We start from the raw sequence: 14,480 nt of genomic DNA, 5'->3' as shown, positions 1-14,480 counted from the left end.
GGAACACATAAAGCCAGTTTGTTCAGCTTATAAGCGAATGTGAAAATTGCCAATATTGTAGGGGGAAAGAACCATCATAAGCATAATGCCTCTGTAAGCTTGAAGTAATATTGGCACTGACCAACCATAAATGCACGACAACACAAACCTTGCCGGGCATTCATTAGATTTTTAGCTCATTCATGTATGTGTTTGGAAGTTTAATTGCATTAATAACTTTGGGCTTTAGTGGTGGGTGGCTATAGTCACATGGGATTGGTTTTTGATATCTTGTAACTAAATAAAGGTATGAAAATTATTAAGTGCTATAGTTTTTCATAGCTGGTTTCATCACTTTACAGCACCAGTATTAACTTTCTTGTCTGTGATTCTTGGTACAATGCAGCAGCTGCCCTTGGACTGTCAGCAGACTGCACTGCACAAAGAAGGCCTGCTCAAGTCTAATCGAAGTTCACGCAGCAGTGACACGTCGTCAGCCTACTCAGGGTCAGACACGATGCAGTCGGTGCAGTCGTCCCTAGAGGACAACGAGGTTGACCTCTCTGGCCTTGTGGAAAGCACGGTTGATTCAGATGAAGAGGAGGACCTTGCTGAGTCTATCGATGTAAGTGGGCATTTAAGGGATGCAAGGGGGGTTTTTGGGCCCTGATCGTGCAAAAGTCAGTGCCATCAAGCTGCGATTGAGGTATTTGCACGCGCTCTCTCTTAACCTGCTTCCTACCTTTTAACCACATGACCGGCTTACCACACTTCACACACATACACTTTTTTCCACTTTGACACTCCTAATGCTAACGCATTGAAAAACAAAATTTTGCTCAATAGCATGCTGCATCTGATGCTGTGGCCGAAGTGCTGCGTAACTTTGTTGCTTAGCTGCAATCAAAGGAAAGCGACCACACTTTTTTGATATTAGTCATATTGCATTGCTCGGGGTTTTTGGCATTTCTACTATCTTCTTTTCGTGATACTTTAAAAAAGTTGGCTTGCGAGTTGCATGTTGTTGATTTCTTAAATGGCAGTACAAAACTACACGTTTGCCCTTATTAAATTTCATTTGCACAGGAGATTAAAGTTTGCAACAGACAAAAAGCCGAGCAATGTTTAGTTATATTACCAAATGGCTTTACCGGCAGTGCTAATCTTTTGCCACCTGTTTGAAAGGGATTCTGTTATATGCCTATAGCTACTGGGATATTCAGCATTTCTGCCAAATGTGATAAGATTTAATTACAACGGCGATAATTGTTGAAGAGCACTACAGTGTCAGTGAGACAGCACAAGCTCTCTCGCAATCACAGCACAAGTCGTCGTCTTCTCCAAGGTGTCACTGAAAAATGAAAGTGCATCTGCTTCATTGCCCTATCTTTTATTGTGCATTGTAAGCAATGTAGCATGTCAGGTTTTGCTCTCTTCTGTACTGCGTATTCCACGTATGTGTTTCATGAATGAGCCTCATGAAAAGGCAGAAGAGAGGATGGGATAAGTACATGAGGTGACGAGCATTCATTTGAATAAATAGTAAATCATATTTGCTTCTGCTGTTGTGCCCTTCAGATGCTTCTTTCCTGCCTGTGTTTGTGGTAAGACTTGGTATAAAAAATACCATAGTTATGCATTTAAGTTGAGTGGTTTAAACTGCACAGCATGTCTTTTTACTATGCAAACTTTTGAGTTTTTCATCCTGAACTGGTTGTGATGGTTAGCACTGCTTTTCTTTGATTAGAGCCTCACAGTAAGGGATGCATACCATGAATGTCTCGAAAAGGATCCCAATGACAGGACGGAAGATGACATTGAGACCCTGCTTGAGTTTATGCAGCCTTTGCCGGTGAGTAGCTACTATTCTTCGGTTTATTGCTGATGATCCTTTCATTTCAGTTTGAGATTTTTTTGTTTGGGTCAAGCCATCATGTCTATAGGAAACAGCGCAAATATCACTTAAAAACTTTTTATGATGTTTAGCAAATGCCTAAAGCACCAGCTGATATTTTCCTAACTGTAACCACAACATTGCTGCTTTGCAACACTTGCCACCATATTTCAGAAAGATTTGCTTAGTTGCATTGGCACTACATAGGACGGTTGCAGGTGCCTGCTGACAGCACCTGTTCATAATATTGATTATCTTAGCATTGTTTACCACTACAGGAATTTTTCACTGGTATTATTGCTAGAAGAGGTGTACTGTACGAAGCAAGGAGCAGAACGACTAAAGACAAAACTTGATCGAAAGGCAAAACATGAGTGCTCTTCTATTGTCTTTTATTGTCCTGCTCCCTGCTTCACATAAGATTCACATAAGCTGGGGCGGCCAGCCTCTACAAGGATAGATTACAAATTAAACTCAATCTGCCACCCTTCAAAGTTACGCTGGTAAAAAGAATGCATACAGCAGTCATAGGACGTTAGTCTAGCTTGAAATGCCACATAGGCTGATAGAAAGGTGAAGGGGAGAGCAGGTAGTCTTTTACGAAAATAATTGCACCATAAAGGAGCGTTCTCAAATGAAAAAAAAAAAAATATTGCTGGAAGGACCACTAAGCTTTCATTTAGAAAATATAGTATGAAAGGGAGAAATTTAGCATAAATTTTATTATCAGATGAATGCAAAAAAAATAAAAATAAAGTGCGCTGCATTTCAGAAAATAAAATAATAAAGCAGGACCCTAAATATATACCTGATTGTGTGCCAGCACTGATGCGTGTGAAGTTTGCCTGAATAGCGCTTGTTTCAATGCTTTTTTGTTTTCCTCTCATCTCTTGCCAGGCATTTGCCAACATGACACTGTCAGTGCGTAGAGAGCTTTGTGCGGTCATGGTGTTTGCTGTGGTAGAAAAGGCTGGCACGGTGGTGATGAATGACGGTGAGGAGCTGGACTCCTGGTCTGTCATCGTCAATGGGCAGGTTGAGGTGGAAATGCCTGATGGAACCACTCACACCCTTTCAATGGGGGACAGGTGAGATCCTTGTTGCAGCATTCAACTGTTCACTTACTCCAACCTTGCGCCCTTTATTTTTCACTATGTGTACTAAAACTAACCTGTTCCTGTGATATTTGTAACATTTTGTTAGTATTGTCAATGCTACAAGCGTACAGGAGGTTAGCTCATTGGGAAGGGGGGGGATGTGTGCATGCGCACTCAGCTTTTGTGCGTCTGTGTAGTGTGTGCAAGTTTTGCACGGGCAGGTTGGGAAAGTGCACTCTTACCTTACATCATGAGTATGATGACTGGGCTATTTGTTGTGGCAAAATTTTCTAGAGAGTTTAGGCTTTCCTGACATTGGTCTATTTTCCTAAAAACAGCACTTCGTGTGTCCTCTTTTGAAACATTGGCTTCAGGGACATTCTTTGTTTGGCCACTGTTGATCGCTTAGTCTGTCGTCAGAATTACTGTGTCCTCAATGTATATTCACGACTTACCGGGGAAACTGGTTTACATCTCATGCCATAGACATAGGACAAGCATCCAAAATAGAGTTCATTTCCTTCTTGGGCCCCAAAAAAATGTGTTCGTAATTAGGGCTGTGAAAGTAGCAGCTTTTACTTTTGAAGTTTAGTGTGTTCAATTTTGGCATCGCATTGCATTGTGTTCTGGTGTTTCTTCTTGTTCTAGCTTTGGCATCACACCTACTATGGAGAAGATGCACCACGTAGGCACCATGCGCACACGAGTGGATGACTGCCAGTTTGTGTGCATTGCCCAAGGCGACTATTGTCGCATTCTTCACCGCAGCGAGGAGAACACACGCAAGCTCGAGGAGGACGGTCATGTGGTTTTGGTCACTGAGCACCGAACCGTTGACTCGGGCAGCAGAGAAGGGCACATCGTTATCAGGGTACGTCCTTTGTAAAAACCGACTATGCAATGTTCAGCACGTTGCACTCTTTTAAAGTTGTTGTACTTCAAGTGTTCTTGAAGTAACAAGGAAATGGAGAAAAATATTCAGCAAAGGGGGGGCATTTCACTATGCGCTCACTGCGCACTGCCTGTGTGAATTACATCAAGGGGGGGGGGGGGGGAAGCTTCATGTCATTATTGGCTATAATGAGGTCTGAATGCTCATCTCTTCTTAATTCACAAAGTTACTATGCGTGTATTTAGCACTTATGCTTGTGCGAATGCTTGTGCTGTTTCTTGCAGGGGACACCGGACCGATTGTTGGCACATTTGTTTGAAGAGAACGCACTTGACCCAGGCTACATAGAAGACTTCTTACTAACATATCGCACATTCATTCCAAGCTCAATGGTGGTCTGCAACAAGCTCCTCTCGTGGTTCAATGACCCTCAGTTGAGAGACAAGGTGAGTGGCACACCTTTAGATAAACAATTTTGTACAGTCCTTTTGTTGTTGTTTTCACCAGCACCGACATCCATGAAGGCTTGTGGGGTTTTTCGGCAGTAGGAAGTTTTGGCATTCCTGGTGTAGACCTCCATGTTGGAAGTCGGAAGGCTTGCCTTCCTGCTAGAAACCACTCGAGCACCTACAGGGGATGTGGCAGATTTAACCGTAGTTCACTCACATGAATGACAGGTAGACACATTGTTCTATGGACAGTAGCGGAGGCATCGACATTGCTGCACTTGCATTTAGGCTTCTGAAGTGCTGTATAGGAGCTGACGTCTCCGGACCTGTTTTCTCGGCGTTAGCGCCTTCAGTGGGCCACGCATAGTTCATCCAGGCGTGCCACATTGGGAAGAAAGTCTGGCCCCTTCTTTGAAAGCAGGAAATCTGGGATGTGATGCACTGCAAAGCAGCTGGCTCGCATTGGAACAGAACACACCTTGATAGACTACATTGAGGTGAAGCACGATATTTTGCACATTGCCTCCAATCCTTTTCAAAATTAACTCGGAAGTCATTATGTAAAGTATTCATTCCAAATATAAATTTGTATACATGTGGAACTGTATGGAACTGGCTTTATCACATTCTTGCCATGAACTTTCATGAAAATTGACACTAATTTGGCCAAGACCTTCGTGTCATTGCAGACGATGATAAACACCCTTGAACTGCAATTCAAAGACCACGAGATGACATGAAAATCTAGGATGCAGCATGAGCATGTTGGTGCTCATGCAGTTTCTCCATGTGCTGCTTTTAGTATCTAACCGTAGTAGTAAAAAAAGGGAAGGGGGGGGGGGGTGTCTTTTTATGTTTGTAACACATCAGTCAATAATATGAACAATTTGAAAAGTGATAATGTCGCTGAGCTATCGTGGGTCTTGGGAGGTTTAAGCTGCTAAGGAAACCTCAAATGGTTGGTGGAAGTATCAGCACCTCAACTATAATGCAGTCATGGCTACAGCTCCTTATCTAAGCTTTGAGACCACTTGCGCAACCTGTCAGGAGTAAAGCCCCCATAAGATTGTGAGCCTATCCTCGGATGGAGAAAGCCTAAGTTCAGTGATTTCGAACAGCCATCTAGTCACTTCTTTAAAGACTTTGAGCATAATGTCAACCTGAACCTATTAAGAGGTGAACACAATATTATTGATCTCGAAAGGCATGGCTTGGTGACTGCGCTTGCGTGCACTGAAAGATGTGCACATGAGCATGTTCGAATATGTGCGCTCCACCCGGCAATATTGATATCATTCCAACCTGTGTATTGCCTTTGTGGATGTTGAAGTGGAGGGGATCAGTGCCATTGCCTGATATCATGTCATTCATAATACGGAGAAAGCCTGTATGTGAATATTGTTTTAATTGGAACTGTGTTAACTTTGCTATGGTCATTACAGGATATTGTCGTAAAGCTTGTAGTGCAACTTTTAACTATACAGATAAGAAAGTGAAATATTTATCACACTGCTATGCTGTGTCAGTGATTGACTGTAACAAAGATTCTGAAGGTTGGGCCTGTAATTTTTCAGTTCTGTTCAGGAGGCATTTGTGTACATATATAACAGTTTTACTGATAAGTTAGAGAATTCATATATTTTTGCAGGTGAGCTGCAGGTTTCTGTTTAATTGACACATTTCTTTGCTTCCTTTTCATAGGTGACAAGGGTTGTACTTCTTTGGGTTAACAACCACTTCACAGATTTTGAGACTGATCCAGAAATGATGGAGTTTTTGGAACAGTTTGAGCAATGCCTTGAAGCAAATGTGAGAGCTCACTTTATTTGCCTTGAGCAGCTGTTGTGTGTCTGTGTTCTTATCTATGAAGAATCAGTTTTGAGCAGTGCATGCAATGTTCTGTTGACATAACTCATCTGTGGTAAATTATTTGTCGCATTATTTCAAGGAAGGCCGGCCTATCCTTGCTTGATGAATTGCAGCAATTGATTTTATTTATTGGCTCTTATAAATCTCGGTGAATTTGTTTCAGCTACCCTGTAATGCCTTTGGCCTGTGTGTACAATTACTGAATGAATGTGTGCATACAGAAAAAAAAAATTATTTACCGTAGAAACCGGAATATAAGTTGAGATTTTTTTCATAAAAATAGCAAGCTAAACTCACCCCTCGTTTTGTATAGTGGTTTTTAGCCGAATGTGAGTTGTCACATGGCAACCTGTGGCAATCTTGCCGAAATGAATGGAAATATGGCCGCTAAGCGCAAGTTTGGCGTTTTGGAAAAAGCGTGCGGTATTGGAGAGCAGAGAAAGGAAAGCTGCTGAAGTGCAGCCCGTGGAAAACGCCATTTCGTGAGCGTAGTGTGGTTCACCCGCAGCTTGAGGACACACTCGCGGACTTTGGGCGGGAACTTCGTGTGTGCTCGCTGCCGGTGACTGCGCACACAATTCGCTGCAAAGCCATAGAGTTAGTGCGAGAAGCTGGACTCCAAGCGGCCAGCGACAAACAGTCCTCTTCCGAGGACAGTGCTGCTGTAGTCTCTTCCGACGAATGAGGCTACAGCTCCAATGATGGGTGAGCGGTGCCATTTTGAAAATAAGGGCATTTCGGCAATTTTTGGTTGTTTCCTTTTTTTTTTCCTTTTTCTCTCATTTAAACATATGGGGTCGACCTATATTCCTAGTCAACCTATAATCCGGTTTATACGGTATTCAGATGATTCGTTTTTGCAGCAAGGTGTAAATTTGTCAGTTGGTTCAGACATGTAACAGTGCAATGGTTACAGATGAGCAAGGAAATGTTCTGGCAAACCAGACTTATTTACTTGCTCATCTGCGTCATTTGCGCTTTGTGTGCGAGCAGCTCTTTGCACCACTTTTTGCACTATTCAATTCGATTTGCAATTTTGCTATTAGCACACCCCTAGCAATAATTGTGCGGTATTGTATGGGAATCATGCAGGTTTCATTTCTCATGCATTGTGTGAAAAGATGGTTGTGCACAAACTGTTTGAAGACTTGTTTGCTGAAAAAAAACAAAAATGCATTACTTCCTACTATCATGCGATTTCTTTGCAGAAGATGCATGCACAATTGCGTTTGCTGAACATAGCATGTGCAACAAAGGCACGAACACGGGTGGTTACCTTGGCAAGGTCATCGCGGGACGACGAGCTTCCTTTTCAAATTCTTGGAGGCTATGAAACGGGCAATGCTATTTTTGTGGCCAAAGTGGACAAGGCCAATTCCAAGTCGGAGGATGGTTGGCTCAAGCGCGGTGATGAGATCCTGGAAGTGAATGGCCAGAGCTTTGCCACCATGTCGTACAATCAAGCCATGGAGATATTGAGGAAGGCAACTCATCTCTGCATCACTGTCCGATCGAATCTTTTAGGTGAGTGGCTTTGTATTAGGACAGGAAATGTGCAAGTTGTCTTAGTACTAAACAACTTTTTCCGGACACAATTTATTGATGTTTCGTTTTCTTTGCATTGAAAGAGCCTGGCACAGAATAGAGCAGAGTAGGAACAGGAAAGTGGCTTTTTTGTAAAGCTGGTGCTTTTTGCACAAAGGTGCTGTTAAAAGCACATGATATTATATGCCTTTGCCAGGTATGCTTCATCTGTTCTCTTGCAGTAATCTTTCTGTTATCATTTTATTCATCATGCAGTGTTGAATTCTAGGCTGCACCCTGCTAAATACTGAACTACAGTTATGGCACCATTGACTAGTCGTTTTCTCAGCACTCTGGCAGCACTGAAACGTTGTGAAAGACACAGCATTCAAGCTGATATTTGAGGACAAGCAAACCCTCTAACATCAACAACCAAGCTTCATTATAAATGAATGCATAGATTTTATTTCAGAAAAGATGGCTCTGGCTTGTGCTGGGGTGCAGGATGATAGGAAGGGCTTCATTATAAACTCAGGAGTTAGTCTTTTAACAGAGCAGAGTTGCTGCCCTATACAGCTCTTGTAACACTGCTGGAAAGACCAGCTGAAGATGCAATTAGTTTCATTGTAGTAATTTCCTCATTTCACAGCATTGTAGTCTATAGAGAAATTGATAACACCATTAATGCATCGTTTTCTTCTTTCCCCCTTTCCTCTTACTTCTAAACAAAACAAAAATATGGGAAATTTGTTGGAACGTCCAGAATTCAAGGAGATGCTGAACAACCCAGAAAAGGCCATGCGTCCACGTGGCCGCAAGAGCTCTGAGATTTTGCGACTGCAGCCTGATCCACGTCTCCGGCTCTCGTCACACCTTGAGTGGAGTGATGTAGTTGGGCTCCCACTTGGCGTTGGTGGCCTGCCGCTTGGTGTCGGCTGGGGCGGCCAGCACTCATCCGTAGCAGGTTCTCCTGCACCTGCAACAGCTGTTTCTGTGTCATCATCAGGGTCATGCACAGGAAACGGGGATGTAGCCTGCAAAGAAGATAAGAAGGGATTCATGACACTGGGCCACCGGGCTAAGCTCAAGAAAGCATTGGCCAAGATGAACTTCATCCCCAAGACGCTCAATGCGTGAGTTTGCACTGTTAATGCTTGTATGCAGAACACACTGCAGAGCTTGAAGGATGATCTATGGTATGAATGCTAGCATTAACATAATGATGGAATACAGGGGACAGACAGGGGCACCAGTGCTGGTGAAGACATCGTGAGCACCGTATTCAGCCACAGTGCACTAGTAATTGGGAGTGTGTTGTACGACACTCCCCTTTATGAAGATTATTGCTGCTAACCCCTTTATACCAACAGCTAGGTAGAACGTAGTCATTCATTGTAAGAGGAGTTCTGCATGCTTTGTTCAAGTAGGCCATGTCCAAATTGATGCCCCAGCAACGGCTCTCACTGGGTAACAGGAGCTCACCTCGAAGGCCAAGCTTTTCCTGACTGCATGAGCTGGTAGCAGTTGTAGAGCTAAAAGCGCATCATAGATGCCATGTTTTCGACACCATCTATAACACAGTGTCACGTACAAGATGCTAGCGGGGTACAGTGCTGCTGCTTTTGCTTACAACTCTGGTATGAGTGTGACAGTAATATGTAAAGATTACACTAATACTTTAGAATGAAAGAGTTAACTGAATGTCATAGCATCTTCTTCAAAACATGTACTACTGCCTGCCGTTCAAACAGTTCCTTCTTTTGTTTATGTCTGCAGGGAGTCGCAGCTGAACAGCTCGGATGACAGCCTCTACTCCACGCACAGTGGGTCAAGCGTAGGCTCGGGTTGTGGCAACCATCGGGTTGGTCGGAGCGGCTCGTCTCCGGCGCATGCCATCGCCCCAGGAAATTGTGGCACTGGAGGGGGTCAATTGTACCACAGTCACAGCAACCCTGATTTGAGCTCGCTCATTGTGACCCCCCACTGTGAGGGGGCAGACGCCCCTGGCCGCGACTTTCCTGAGCATGTGTTGAAGGTGTACAAAGCAGACCAGACCTGCAAGTACCTGCTTGTTCATAGGGTGCGTGCCACTGCTTTCTGTCCTCATTTCACCCCCTGTTTTCGTGTAAAACTTGACTTGACATGGCGGCTAAGTGGCTATGGCATTCTGCTGCTGACCCGCCGCTGTAGCTCAGTGGCTATGGCATTGCACTGCTGAGCTCGAGGTCGCTGGTTCGATCTCGGCTGCAAAGGCCACATTTTGATTGGACCGAAAGACAAAAACGCTTGTGTACTTAGATTTAGGGGCACATTAAGGAACCCCAGATGGTCAAAAGTAATGTGGAGTCCTCCACTAATGCATGCCTCGTGATCAGATTGGGGTTTTGGCACATGAAGCTGCAGAATTGTTTCATGGGAGTGAAGTAGGTCTTGGGAGAGGCAATCCACTTTTACAGCTGCTGGTCAAATGTGGATTTGAGGAGGTTAGTGCATGGCAAACAGGCAAAGAAAGAGATGTCTTCCTTATAGTCGTTATAATTATGCTCTAAGTAAACTTCCCTAACTGCATGCAGTTGGTGAACGTGTGAACAGCAACGCAGAAATGGCTGTTACAAAATGGAATCCAAGCTGTTGGCTAAGCATTAGAGCCCACTGTATTTGACTTGCCCCATGCCAGCGCAAGACAGGCGTAACTGGAGATTGCAGGGAGAGGCTATCATCCTGCAGTGCACATAAATAGGATGATGATGATGATGCTCTGCCCGACAACAGTGCTAAGCAAAGCATGGCAATTATTGTTATGGGCATGATGGAACAGCTTTGGAAGGCAGTTCAAGCAATAAAAAGGAGATGAAGGCTGTAAGGACATGGCAGTGGCAGCATTACATTGTTGATTACTCCATGCACGAGGTACACAGAACAACTTTTTGCACCGATGGCTGTAATGGGCTTGTGCTCGCCTAGTAATTTTTATGTCTGCCAGTGTCCGTCGCTGGAATCCCAGAGTCCTTTGCGAGAATTTTATAAAGAAAAAGTCAGTGTCTCGTGAGGATTCGCAACTCCAGTCTCACGAATTGCCACTCGAAGATTGTACCTTTCAGCCGTCCTGTTGATGCTGCAGCAAAACCCGTCACGGTGGTTTAGCGGTTATGGTGCTGCGCTGCTAAGCACGAGGTCGTGGGATCGAATCCCGGCCATGGCGGCCGCATTTCGATGGGGGCGAATTGCGAAAACGCCTGTGTCCTGTGCATTGGGGGCACGTTGACCCAGTGAAAATTAATCCGGAGTTGGTCCCCTACTACGGCGTGCCTCATAATCAAATCGTGGTTTTGGCACATAAAGCCCAAGAATTTGTTCGGTCCTGCAGCAAAGAATACTGTGCCCTGATAACACTGCGCCTGGCCTCTTGAGTTCTCATTAAAATGATTGGCTGATGCCATGCTGTGCGGCTATCCATAAACCAGTGCCAAGGTGAAAGGATATGAATGAGGCCAATGGGCGAGAAGTGAAAGGCAGGATAGGAAAGAGGAGGATGGTTGTCTTTGCTTCTCTGATAAAGGTTGTCTTTGCTTCTCTACAACCAGGGAGTGAGTGCTACCTACAAACAGACCACTCGGGACTGGAGGTATCACTGACTGAAGTTTTTTTTTTTTTTCTTCTCGTAACAATAGTGCTCACATGCACCTGCAAATAGTGCATGAAATACTGCAGTACCAGTTGTCGCATGCACCAGCTCACATGCACCAGCTGTTGCATCACTGCTTCAGATTATGGGTGAAACTGCAACTTTTTTACGAAAAGATCTGGAGCAGATGCCCTTTAATAGCAGAAAATTTCACACCTTTTATAAATATGGTGCAATGCCTTTAAGTAACCTCTAGAGTTTAAGATGTACTTTAATGCTCTAAACTTGCATTACCAGCACATCAAAGCAGCAGGTCAGATGGTTTGAATACAAGGAGCTCGTCAACGCTTCTGTTGTGGTTGGTTGTTGCTGCATTATTGAATACTGCTTTAAAGCAGTAGGTGTAAATAATTTGGGAAGGTTTGGAGGTGTTGACTGCTGCCACTTTTTTTTCTTTTCCACTAGGGTACATGTTTTGTTTAGCTATTGCATTTATCAAGTGTTGAGCGTGCATTGCACCAATGGAAAACTGTTATTTTAATACTTGGGCTCACAGACTTTATTATTTTTTCTTCTTTCCTTTCCTGCAGGAAACAACAGCGCGTGAAGTAGTGATGCTAGCACTTCGAGAATTCGGTATCACAGACTCTAGCAGGTAAGAAGCTAGTGCTATACAGGTTCTTGACTTATTGGCAGTGACAGATTACTCTTGACTGGTGTAAAAGTGGCATATAAATGGAGTAGGCGCCGATTAACCTATCATATTTCGTCCTACTCTGGACACTGTTTTCTGTTGTCTCACAATTTTGCGATTAGAGGAATGTTTATTGCTGTCAATTCTGCAGCTGCATCTTATATCTGACTTTCTTAAAACCTTTGTGCAATGTCGAGTCGCCGCCGCGGTGGCTCAATGGCTATGGTGTTGCGCTGCTGAGCATGAGGGTGAGGGTCTGATTACCGGCCACTGCAGTCGTACTCTGACGGAGGTGTTATGAAAAAACGCTCGTGTACCATGAATTGAGTGGATGTTAAAGAACGCCTGGTAATCAAAATTAATCTGCAGCTCTTTGTTACAGCGTTCCTCATGACCTACTGTGCAGTTCTGGGGTGTTAAGGGGGGCCCTGCAAATCGCCAGGGAAAGCTTGTTGAACGGCACCAATGGCATTCCCTCAATGCAGTGATATTGTGCACTTCGTAGACAGGACGTGACGAACGAGAGTGCCGCTATGATGATTAGTCAAAATTTTAATGTGCGATTTAGTTCGCATGATATTGCGAGTACTGCGAGAAAAACCTACGGCATTACGTTTTATAGCCATTTTAAGTATCAGAGCCATGGGCAAGATGTTGCAATCACAGGTACGATTCGTCACATGCTGAGCAATTTGGCGTGCCAATGGCCACCTCTCGGAAGCTGTTGTAACCATAAAAGTGACGCCATGGCTTCCAAGATTAGCCCACGCGTCGCCCATTTGCGGAGGCCATGGAAACACCATGGCTTGTTGATAAAAGCTGAGCAGGCTTGGCAACCATGGCACGCCGACTTCGCTAATGCCCTGCTGCTGGCACCATATGGTGGCACCATATGACGTCATAGGAGAGTGAAATGTGCACCTTAACACCGCAAAAATTCGAGTTAGGGTAACTCTCATTTTGCTTGTTTTTCGAATTTTCTCGGACCAATAGCTTGGGTTTGCATCAGTCAATTTTCATCCTTTTATTTTGTGTTCTATGACATGCTGAGAATAGATCCAGAGCAAATATGGTGACCCAAAAATGCCATTGCAGGGCCCTTTTAAACCCCGCAATTTCATTTCAAGATTGTGCAAGGTCTCTACTCTGTCTTTGACATTCCCTTTCTGTTTTTTTCCTATGTGCAGTCTGTACTCATTGTGTGAAGTGTCTGTTGGAGAAGGTGGCTTGATCAAGCAACGCCGCTTACCAGAGCAGATGCAAAACCTGGCCGAAAAAATTGGTCTCAGCAGCCGCTACTACCTGCGCAACAATGCCTCCACAGACCCCCTTGTACCTGACGACATGGCCATAGTGAGCTCCTTTTTTTTTTTTTTTTTTTTTTTTTTATCGAGAAGGTGTTGCAGTGTTTCATTGCTTGGGCAGCGTCCATTTCTGCTGCTATAACTGAGGGTATGTGAGTGCTTGAAATCTTGGTTATGATATAAATACTTCCTTTTTGAATCAATGTATTTGTTTGAAAATTGGATATTTCATTTCTTTGAATATGCAGTTATGGTTGAACATCTGGTTCAACTATGACTGCTGACTTCTCACTTTTTCTCCTAATTTTACAAGCTGTCTATTGAATGTAAATGGCATTGCATGTATTGAAGGAAATTAACAAGATCTTTTTTTTTTCCCCTTTTTTAAAAATTAAACAGCGAGCACTATACAAGTTTCCTGTCTGATGCCCTTCTAGTTACTAAGGGATGCAGCTGTTAAGGAAAGTATTTTAGAAATGGGCTTGTGGGAAAGCTTTGTCTGCCAGCTAAATATTTGTGTATTTGTGACATGCAATATGCATGAAGTGATAAATACAGTGCATATAATGGGGGTCCAGTAAGCTAGATGTGTTTTGCACAGTATCACTTACTTTGGCGCTCTCGGTATATACCAAGTATTCTAGCAAATGCTTAGGAGTAACTAAAAATTTCAGTAGAAAGGGCTATCTCTTGTCCCCGAGTGAACCTTTTCGTTTTGTTTGCACCTACAGGAGCTCCTACGCGAGAGCCTAGTGACCTTTCTGCAGCTGAACAGTGTGGAGGTGGCAACACAGCTGACACTGGAGGACTTCAGTATCTTCCGCCAGATTGAGCCCACCGAGTACATTGATGACCTCTTTGAAGTCAAGTCTGCCTATGGGTCACCCATGCTGGCCATGTTTGCGGAGGTTTGTCTCTTCTAAATGTATTGGAACCTTTGCATTGTCTAAAGCTTGATTTTACTGTGCTCTATGTGATAGAGGGTCAGTGGTGAAAGTTTACTTAGTGGCTAGCCACAGAAGGACGAGGGCGATGCTGAATAATTAATGTGTCCAAGCCGACTTGGCTGGCTAACTTTCCATCTTTATAGATCTTGTTCGTTGTGGTGATTTGTTAGCAATACATCTGCTGTTTATTTGTTGTATGCTATAAA

At 43.8% G+C, this 14,480-nt stretch overlaps 1 protein-coding gene across 6 annotated transcripts in view; it reads left to right on the top strand.

The window, feature by feature from the left end:
- LOC119437141 (rap guanine nucleotide exchange factor) overlaps nt 1–14,480 on the top strand; it is a 598,134-nt gene that overhangs the window by 557,128 nt on the left and 26,526 nt on the right. For all 6 annotated transcript variants that reach the window (XM_037704211.2, XM_037704208.2, XM_037704210.2 and 3 more), the window contains 12 exons: nt 386–604; nt 1,727–1,831; nt 2,771–2,961; nt 3,619–3,841; nt 4,147–4,308; nt 6,013–6,120; nt 7,389–7,704; nt 8,468–8,837; nt 9,481–9,784; nt 11,920–11,984; nt 13,211–13,376; nt 14,059–14,235. In XM_037704211.2, the coding sequence (XP_037560139.1) occupies nt 386–604; nt 1,727–1,831; nt 2,771–2,961; nt 3,619–3,841; nt 4,147–4,308; nt 6,013–6,120; nt 7,389–7,704; nt 8,468–8,837; nt 9,481–9,784; nt 11,920–11,984; nt 13,211–13,376; nt 14,059–14,235 (2,406 nt within the window). The remainder of the gene's footprint in view (nt 1–385; nt 605–1,726; nt 1,832–2,770; nt 2,962–3,618; nt 3,842–4,146; nt 4,309–6,012; nt 6,121–7,388; nt 7,705–8,467; nt 8,838–9,480; nt 9,785–11,919; nt 11,985–13,210; nt 13,377–14,058; nt 14,236–14,480) is intronic.

Source organism: Dermacentor silvarum, chromosome 1 (assembly GCF_013339745.2).
Source record: "Dermacentor silvarum isolate Dsil-2018 chromosome 1, BIME_Dsil_1.4, whole genome shotgun sequence".
Lineage (NCBI taxonomy): Eukaryota > Metazoa > Arthropoda > Arachnida > Ixodida > Ixodidae > Dermacentor > Dermacentor silvarum.
This window is presented reverse-complemented; position numbering and strand designations above follow the sequence as displayed.